The 10,001-nt window shown below is 34.4% G+C and overlaps 1 protein-coding gene across 1 annotated transcript; it reads right to left on the reverse strand.

Moving 5' to 3' along the window:
* Nucleotides 1-7,714: 7,714 nt before the first annotated feature.
* LOC110018059 (zinc finger protein STAMENLESS 1-like) lies at nt 7,715-9,443 on the reverse strand. The gene is made up of 5 exons (XM_020715284.1): nt 9,373-9,443; nt 9,173-9,279; nt 8,967-9,089; nt 8,805-8,883; nt 7,715-8,180 (listed from the first exon to the last, which is right to left on the reverse strand). Coding segments are annotated over exons 1-5 (777 nt in total). The 5' UTR covers nt 9,375-9,443.
* Nucleotides 9,444-10,001: the final 558 nt, after the last annotated feature.

Raw genomic sequence — 10,001 nt, forward strand, 5'->3', positions numbered from 1 at the left:
TGGATACTACGCAAGTATATGTATCGTTATCAAGTAATATATGACTTTTTGATTAAGACCTGAATATCGAACCTATAGGGAAAATATGCAATATGCACAAATTTTCTATTTTAAAAAAAAGACAATTACTTAAAACTATAAATATTTTCTCAATAAGTAAAATTCAATTCTTTTTTGTATTTTAGATATTTTGACAAAACAATAAAACTTCTAAAGATAACTTGAGTTTATATAAAAGAAAAACACTTGATATGAAAATATATTTCTCTGTATCATGAATCAGTAATAAGTACAGGATTTTTGTTGTGGAAGTATGCAAATTGTGTTGTGCTAAATAAGAGCAATAATATTCTTTATCCTTACTAGAGATGTTATAAAGAACATTAGCTAATTTAAAGTTTGAATAGTTCTGGGAAGATACCAGCTCTCACTCTAGAGTTCTCTCGATTCCCTTTACTTAGGGGCTAACATCCCATATCAGAACCTAAAATAATAAACCAAGTTGGGGGCTTTAACCTGTCACATTAAACTTCTCTAACTCTACACCCTTCAAAGTTTATTTCCCTATTTATTTGCACTCAATCATATGAATTACATTCTCATTCATACAACCTCATGTGATTCTTTCCAATTATTGACAGCGACAATACCAGCCCGGTTCTTACATGTTCTTACAACAAATTTTAACATCTGGATAGGCCAAATCAAGAAGTAAATGAAGTACATGGATTTAAATCATCACAATTTCTTCCAACATTAAAGATCAATACTCTCCATAACTTCCATCCAACACTTTTCATTAGTTATCATTTTAAGGAGAAAGTTAAAGAAAACTACTCAGAATTCATGGAGAAAACAAAACCACACTTTTGTTTAAAAGTAGAAATCATCGTCAAACTAACAAGAGGTCTCGATTAAAATCAAAAGTAGTTCAAAACAAAAGATAAAAACTTATCTCAAATCCTCCACCAAACTCTTGAAGTTTCTCTGAATCTCTTCTCTTTTACAACACTCTTGACTCTCACAATAAAACTAAAAAACAAAAAGAATAAAGTAAATTTGTGGTGCTTGAAAATCTTTTCAAAACTATCTCTCAAAACTCCCCCTTTTAAACACTTTTCAGAACTTTTAAGCACACTTTAAAAAGTCTCAACTTCCTTCTTTTATAAAATCCTTCTTTTATAAATCTCCAAGAGGTGTCTTGATAATTCTTCAAAATGTGTCTCAATTCAATGTATTCACCAAAGGATGCCTTTTTTTCACAAGTTTTTTAATCATATTTTTGTTTCTAGTGGACATAACCACCCTCTTTAGCCAATAGGTGCCTCAAATGTCCATTCGAAATTCAGTAAAATGAAGTAAACCGTCACATAACTGCCTCTGGCACTTAAGTGCGGGGCCTCTAGCGCTTAGGCGCGGCCTTCCTTGTTTCACCGGTGCTTAAGCGCCGGATCTGGCGTTGAGGCGCCAAAACACTTTTGCACCATTTTCACATTTTTGCTCCAAATTTGATCATTTTTCACTCTTTTTGGCATTTTTCACCTTTTTACTTGTACTTGAAAGAAAAACACAGAAATACCTTTCATTAAAGCGCAATATCTAAAAAATAGGTCTAAAAATATGTCTAAAAACACTATATATTTTAGGTGTATCAGACATACAACAACCTTTAGAATGTACTAACAATCTGCATTATATCTTCTCCATTTATTTTCGGAGGTAGCGAGGATTTTTTAATTTTGTTTTTTCTGAATGCATTTATGTTCCCTCTAAAGGATGTTCAACATCTAGAAACATACGGTGACAATCAAACCTTGAATTCTTCCTATCATGTTGAAGCTTAAAAGCCTTAGATGAATTCATGCAGTTTGGGTAGGCTAACTTTCCAACGATGCTCGATCCAGATAACATTTCATGTGCAGGAAAATCACTTATTGTCCACATTAATGTTGATTTCTTCGAAAAATTGTGTTTTCTTAGACGTTACACATCATAACACATATTTCCTAAAGAATCAACGTGTGAAAATATAAATCAATCTTTCCTTTAGGGAAATTGGGACCGGCTATAATTGGTGTCAAGAAGAAGAAAGGGGTTGTCATGCGCATCCCCGGTGGCAAATTGTATGGCGTTACAATCACCGGCCAATAAAAGTAGGGTGATGCGGTCTTACCCTACGGTGTGAAACCATCAGAGCATAAAATTAGCCGGATGTTACATGCCTCCGCAACAAACGCAAAAGTTGAGAGATCAAAAAATTTCCACACCTCTCCATCTACTAAATGACTTATTGAGTTGTTTTCTCCTAATCTACTCTGATGCCACTCAAAGCTTGCGAGTTGTAGAGGGTTTCGGGGTGAAGACAAGGGCTTCGGGCAAAGGGTTTCATGGATAGGCGACGGTTTTGGGTGGATGAAACAAGGGTCGCGAGAGAAATTAGGGCAAGACCGACAAAATTCTTATTTGTTTACACATATAACGCCCAAAATTTGATATTTATACTTTTAACATCTTGGCATCATGAATCTCTGAATGAAAAGATGCATTTCACTTTTAAAAAAGATACTAATTGTAGTATTTTTTTTTGTGTGATGTTAAAGATTTGAGTAGTGTACATGTAAATATGAATGTGGTGTTAGATATGCAAATATGTAAGAATTGTGTGGTATGTATGCAAATGCCCATGAATAGTGTGCCATTATTGAAGGATATCATATATAAAATTATTAAATCGAGAAACTCGGCTCCCGCTAGGGTTTCCCAGGCTTTATATTGATCATCTTTCGATGCTCCCATCGTGAAGCATTTACTACGAGATTTTTCCAAATTAACGTCCATAGCAAAATTCTGACGCAAAATTTGCATCGAACATATGGTTCACGCATAAATCAACATCACAAATGCAATTAGCTTCAACTATGGCCAATGCAAACCAATTGCATCGACATTTATGCCCGACATTGTTGACATTAGCTATTTTTGACATGACTCATGCCGACATAAATGTTAACTATAAACTAAATTTGAGTCCACATATGAAATTTGCTTCCACCGTTTTTTAATGTTAGTATTGCAATGCTTTATTATTTGCATCCACCGTTTTTGAATGTTAGTGTTGGAATGTTTCCAAGGTTTCGGCATTGTATATAAGAACGGTCATATTTTTACAACATGCACACAATAAATATTACAAACATTTACTCATTACCAGTATAATATTAAACCTATGGCACAGAAATATGTATTGGTAAAAAAAATAAATCGAATTAAAAAATCAAAATCTTTAAAAGTGTTAATAAAACATAATTGATAATTTAAGCATAAAAATACATATAGAGAGAATAATGTCCAAATACTAAATAACAACAACAAAAAAGTATACAAGCTCCTTGGAGGCATCATCAACATACTCATCCTCATCTTCTCTCTCCTCTTCCTCATTCACTGAACTCAAAGGCTGCTTTCCACGACAATCTACAATATGCTCCAGTCATGCTACAGTGGCCTCGACTCTCTACTGTCCCTCACGCAGCTTACGGAACTCCTCAATCTTGACAGTGAAATGTCGAACAAGTTCATTGTTCTTCGGTGATTATGACCTTGGGATGCCCTGAGCAGTTTTGGAGTCTTAAATGGAATGTCCTTTGCGTTTGAAAATGTAAATCAACAGTGGTGGGCAGTCAGATAGTTGCATCATTGAATTGTTGAGTATTTAATAAATCTTACCAATTCTCATAGTCCTCTATATGTGGAAATAATCATGTAATGTGGAGAGTAGTTTTCTTGGCTTCCTTGACCCTCCTGTTATGTTGATTTTTTTCTCTCTTCCTCTGATAATCAAGAGATTCCCATGATCCGGTCAATTGGTCCTAAATCTTCTTCTCCAATCCAAATAGGCCACCACTCTTCTAGCAGGTTGTCATGCACATATCACATAGTTGATGCCTGGTGCAAATCTAAAAAATATATCTGATCTGCTAGTGATGCTCTGACAGTCAGTGGAAGGACGTCTACAAGATAAAAATTATGCATTATTTATTAGTATAATAAAATAACTTGACATTATAGTTCTAATTCAAGTTAGCTAATTCTACCTCGAACTCCCTAAACCACATGCCCCAAGTCATGATTGATCTTCTTCCATGAGAGATGGAGAATTATATCTACTCTTAAAGGTCTATGTGGTACGCATGAAGGCTGCCTGGAGGAGTAGAACCTAAAATAGAAGTATTAGTTACACAAAGTATTGAAAAGACCATTCAACTTATTATAATAGAAAATTTAAATTACGAGTCTCTGGCTTAATATATTTCAAGTCGAAGGACTTATTATAATAGAAAATTTAAATTACGAGTCTCTTTCTGGCTTAATATATTTCAAGTCGAAGGTGTTCTGCCATAAATTGGCAGGAGCAGAAGTGTACGAGTCATATAAGGAGGGAGGGGTTGTTGAGTGCTCAGAGTAAGGATAGAAGGTGTGGGAGGGGCTTCGGTGGTAGCAGCATGTGGTCAAAAAGGAGCAACAAGCATGACCGGAGTAGGAACGAAGGTGTGGGAGGGGTTGCGGTGGTGGTGTTGTTGCTGATCAACACAATACTAGTGCTATGTGAGGCAGAGCTGGGAACTAACTTTTTTATCCTTCTATAAGTACCAGAGCCCTGACGAGGAGGTCAGTGAGCTGGCCGATCTTCACTACCACTTAAAACCATCTATAACAGGAAGGACATTAATAAATTTAATAAGCAATAAAAGTAAAAAAAAAAGTAATTAGCAATAAAAGCATAATATAAGCATAAAAAATAAAAGCATGAATGAGCATAACCAAAACAAGAAATATGTTGTAACTGTGTATAAGGATATCAAAAGTAAAATCATGAATACGCGAAACAAACAATGTGAAACTTAAAAATACTAATTTTAAAAGAGATAAAATGAGGAAAAAACTAAAATCTAAAAAAGACACCCTTAATTTGTTTCATTAGACGAGTTAGTCAGTGATGAACTTAAAATTTCTTCATCTATATCATCATCATAGTCATCCATAATTGAAGAAACCTCTTCATAAGTCATTATGATATCCTCCAGACTAAACTTTTCTTCGATAGAATCGATCGGAATACAAAAATTTGACATTTTAAGAAGTTAGTAATGTTTTCTATGTGATATGAAGGATTCAATATAAAAAATAAAATTTAGTTGTTAGATATGTAAATTCATAAGAATTGTGTGGTTTGTATGTGAATTCCTTCTTTTGTCTTTGTGGTGCTAGGTGGTGCTAGAGGACATGCATCTACATGTAGGAGTTATACTAATGGATCTCAAGATGAACGCGACAAGCTAATGGATGCATTTAATGATGAACATATTGAAGTGAAGAAACAAGAGATGCTTTTATTAAGCAAAATTTTATTCAATACATTATCCTAAAAGTATTTTTTCATAAACTAGAAGCCAATAATTGCTAATTTGTAAAAAAAAAAAAAAAAAAATTAAATATATTTAAATGATATATATTGACAAGCTGAATTGAAAGTAATTTAATGATCCAAAGGCTATTTATTGGGTAACAGAAAGTCTAAATAAATGAAGAATGAAAGCCTTGGATCTCTGTGATGGGCATTCTACATGATGAGACAGGGGAGAGGTTGAGGAGTGTTTTTAAGTGAAAACTTAATCTTTTAATTTTGATGTTTTATTTTTTTTTTCTCTTAATGTCTAATAACTCCAATTATTTATAATTTTTGCGTAATTATAACTACATTGATGAGCACTACGGCGATGATCTCCTTCGGCATATTTGCGAGGCAACAAACCGTCATCTTCGCTCGTATGTATAACACATTAATTGAAAATAAAGTGAAGAATCTCAATATGTTAGGCTCTAGGCCGGTTTAAGGAAAAGGCCACCTCAATCAGTATTTAAGATAAGCATGCAATGTTAGAGATTAATTGGCTTGAGGAAAACTTGATTTGGGTGCAAATGATGGCTAAATCTCACTCAAAACATCTTGTGTAGAAGAACATCTTAATAAGTAAATCAATGACTCCATCCTTCTCATTGCTCACTATGAGATTGTAATGAGATGAGTTCAATATAATTCATAAAAAAAACATTAAATTTTATTCATCAATATCTTTAAATTGTAAATCTAGAACACTAACAATATGATTAAAAAAAAGCTGATATTATATTTGATATTAAAATTTATGCATGTGTAAGATGATTATATTGCTAATATTAATTGATGTGAATTATACCGGTTGATGTGGTATATATAAAAATCAATCAGGAGAACAATCTTTGAAGTGAAAAATAGAACGAGAAAATTCGCACCAGACAACAGTAACACATATTTACGTGGTTCGACAAATTGCTTACATCCACGGAGTTGCAGAGGATTTTACTACTTGAGAAATTTACACTAGTTGAAATTTACACTAGTTGCTTCGCTGCCCTCTCTTCTTCTCTCTTTGTTCTTCTCTCTCTACACCGAAATACACCAAAGAAACTCTACACCGAGATACACCGAAGAAACTCTACATCGAGATACACTGAAGAAGACAAAATTACTAGAGAAATAAACTCAATTTCTCTTTAGCCGCAAGCCACCAAGAATAAGCCAGAGAGAACAATCTTCTTCTTCTTCTTTCTTTTTCCTTTTGTCGCAAGAAACTACTTTTTGCAGTTTCATTCCTCTGTCCCGAGGAAACCTGAAGAAGAATTAAAAAATGTGACTTTTGAAACCTTAAGAAGAGCTCTTTTGTTCGCAACTTAAAAGAAACGGAAGGTGGAGTCGTTTCGCGGTCTTGGAGGTGGGAGCAGTGGTTATTGTGCAACAATGAAGGATCACGACTTTTCGCGATCGAAGAGAGAGGCGGGAGCGGGAGCTGTTCGCAAGAGGTTGGATCGCGACGTTTCGTGATCGGGGGAGCGAAAGCGGGAGCGGGAAGCATAGGCAAAAATCCTATCGGGCTCCATGTGTGTGTGTGTGTGTAGACGCACACGCACATACAATGATTACATTATATGAAACTCGAGTTCTAGTATTTGTTATTATCATTTTTTATTTTTTTTATTATTTATTACATGGTTAATCAAATGTTTGATTTGTCATTCTTGTTAGATTTTGAGTTTAGTGAAGGATGTTGCAAAAGTATTGGTATTGTTGATATTGTGATATGTTCTAATTACAAATGTGTACAATTTAAAATTTTTGTTTTTTTTGTTTTTTGCTCTTTTTTATTAATGTCCATGTTGCAACATAATTTCAGTTAATGAATGTACAAACTTGTGATAAGCTAGATCAATTTTGCAGCATTCACAATGAATATCATCCATCAGAAATTCTTCAAAATGATAAATTTGGCGTATGTCAAAACCTTTAATTCATATGATGTGCTTAAATGTTTGATCATTGCTTGTGATCCGAAATTTCAGTTAATGTATGTCATAATATTAAAGGTTTTGTAGCACAGCTGATAGATGGATAAGAAAATATAATCTTACAATTGGAATATGAATATAAAGCATGAATAAAACATCTAACAGTACTCTTTACTTTAATCTTATCATCAGAATACATTCATTCTGAATACATAAAACTAATCAACATCCAAACCTCATTAATTCAGAAGAAAAAAAAAAAAAAACCTAAAAAACCTCACTTACCATACAACCATAAATAAGTTATAATAAATTCCAAACCATGACCCTATCAAGGAAAAGAAGGATCAATGTGATCATTAGAAACATCACCTCCATCATGTTGCCCAAATCCATATCTGCAACTCCAATTCATTCCCTCCATTTGATTAGCTTGTAGGCTACTATCTCGCCCCGTGATCGGCGGCCGGACTCCATCGACGGGGAGATTAAGGTTTCCGAAGCACGAGTAGGTAGACTCGAGAGGGTGAAGAGGGCTTGGGGAGATGGTGGGGAGGACATGACCAATGTAGTAATCACAATTTATGGGAGGATGGTGAGGAAGGGGAGGGTAGGAGGAAGAAGGGTAAATGCATGGATGGAGAGTGGGTGTGGGTGTGGGTGTGGTTTGAATTGGTAGACGAGGATACAACGGTCGGAATTGTAGGCATGGATCGTTGATGATGTTGCGGGTTGTCGAAGGGAAGGTGGTGGATTGGATTGGTGTTGATGATCCAAGTGAATTTAGGTCTCTTAACCTGAAAATATGGGTTAGGATATTTAGATCCAATGTTCATGAGAATGGACTCCCAAACCTAATACATGGGATGAAATATATTTTCATGAAATGTCAAGCCATATGACTATAACACATATGAAGTTTATAAAAAATAATAGTTTGTGTCTTAATGTTTTACTATTTTGTTATAAAATTTACTTTAAATATTTCCTTTGTTTCACTATTGTTTATTTTGTCTATAAATTTATAGTGTGTAATGTGTATGTGTACATATAAATAAATTTTCTTTGACCTTCTTTGATAAATTTTCGGTTAATTACAGATATTTTTTTTTTTTTGATGTATTTTTTAACCCATCATCATTATTTTTTTATTATCAAGAAATCATAATCACATGATTCTATATCATTTAAATATAATTAAATCATCATGAATCAATCTTTAAAGAACATTATAGTTGAAAATTGAAAACTAATTCTCATCCAGAAATTTTAGCTTTTATTTTAAAATAAAATACCATGTTAACAGAAAATATTATTTGCAATGATTTTTATATACCATATGTCATAATACCATTGAACAAAATTGCACCCATTTCTTTTTCTAAAGAAAGAACCCTACTGAAATCTGAATAGATTCTCACCCTAAGTGAACTCCAGCAGAGAGTCCTTCATTGCTGTACACAAGTTGGCGAGCTCGGTTGAGTGTTTCAGTTTCCCTCTCTGAACAAATCATAAGAAAAATGTAATTTTTTTTTCATGATTAAATACAAATAGATAAAAAGAAGAGAAATTGATGAGCATGCCTTGTCTATGCCTGTTCATATGGCCACCCAAAGCTTGCGATTTGCAGAACTTAAGTGAGCAAAACCTGCACTCATAAACCTTCCCACACTCATCCTTTCCTCCATTTTTCTTCTTCTTGAACCCTGCTACAAATTTATTTTAAAAATATGTTTTTTATATTAGTACTGTAGAAATTGATTAGTAAGGGTTAAATATGTTGTCTTACTTGCAGTTTCTGTAGAGGCTGCGGTGGTGGTGGAGCTCTCTTCCAAAGCTTGCTTACCATACTCCTCAGGGAGGTTATTGAGGTCCAGCGGGCACTCATCCGGCCTCCTTCAAAAAAAATTGAAAAAAATCATTTTTACCGTTAAAAATTCGATCTTTAACGAGAATAAGTAGGAGTTATATAGCTTAGGGAGTCTTTACATGATATGGGAGGGAGTAGACAAAGAAATGTACAAGGAGAAGAGAGAAAGCTTGAGGGAGAACAAAAGGTGAGAGTGGAGCTGTGTGTTGGAGGGATAGAGAGAGAGAGAGAGAGAGGGAATGAAAGATGTCTATTTGTTCTTCTTCTGTACAGCCGTAGCTTTCTCTCTCCTACTTTCTCACATTACTTTTTTATTATTATCTTTCTATCTCTGCTGTCTATCTTGCTTGGGCTTACTAAATGGCATTGTTAGGGCAAAAAGGCATTGGTTTCCGTGACTGTTAGAAGACGAGGGCTTTGGGGGAGTACGAGTGGTGTTTTCTTCCTTCGTTTGGTGGGAAGAGAGAGAGAGAGAGAGTGAGTGTGTGTATGCGGCTTTGGGGGAGTACGAGTGGTGTTTTCTTCCTTCTTCGTTTGGTGGGAAGAGAGAGAGAAAGAGAGAGAGTGATTGCGTGTGTATGTGTGAGAGGGACGTTGCCTTGCTTTCCCCTACAAACCCTACAAACCCTATCCCCTCAAGATAATGATGCCTCCCATCTAATTTCAACTTCATCTAAATTGAATAAATATCTCAATTATATATCAACTCAAGCTATTTTTTTTTTAAATGTTTAAAACTATATATATA

This window comes from Phalaenopsis equestris, unplaced genomic scaffold (genome assembly GCF_001263595.1).
Source record: "Phalaenopsis equestris unplaced genomic scaffold, ASM126359v1 Scaffold000002, whole genome shotgun sequence".
NCBI lineage: Eukaryota > Viridiplantae > Streptophyta > Magnoliopsida > Asparagales > Orchidaceae > Phalaenopsis > Phalaenopsis equestris.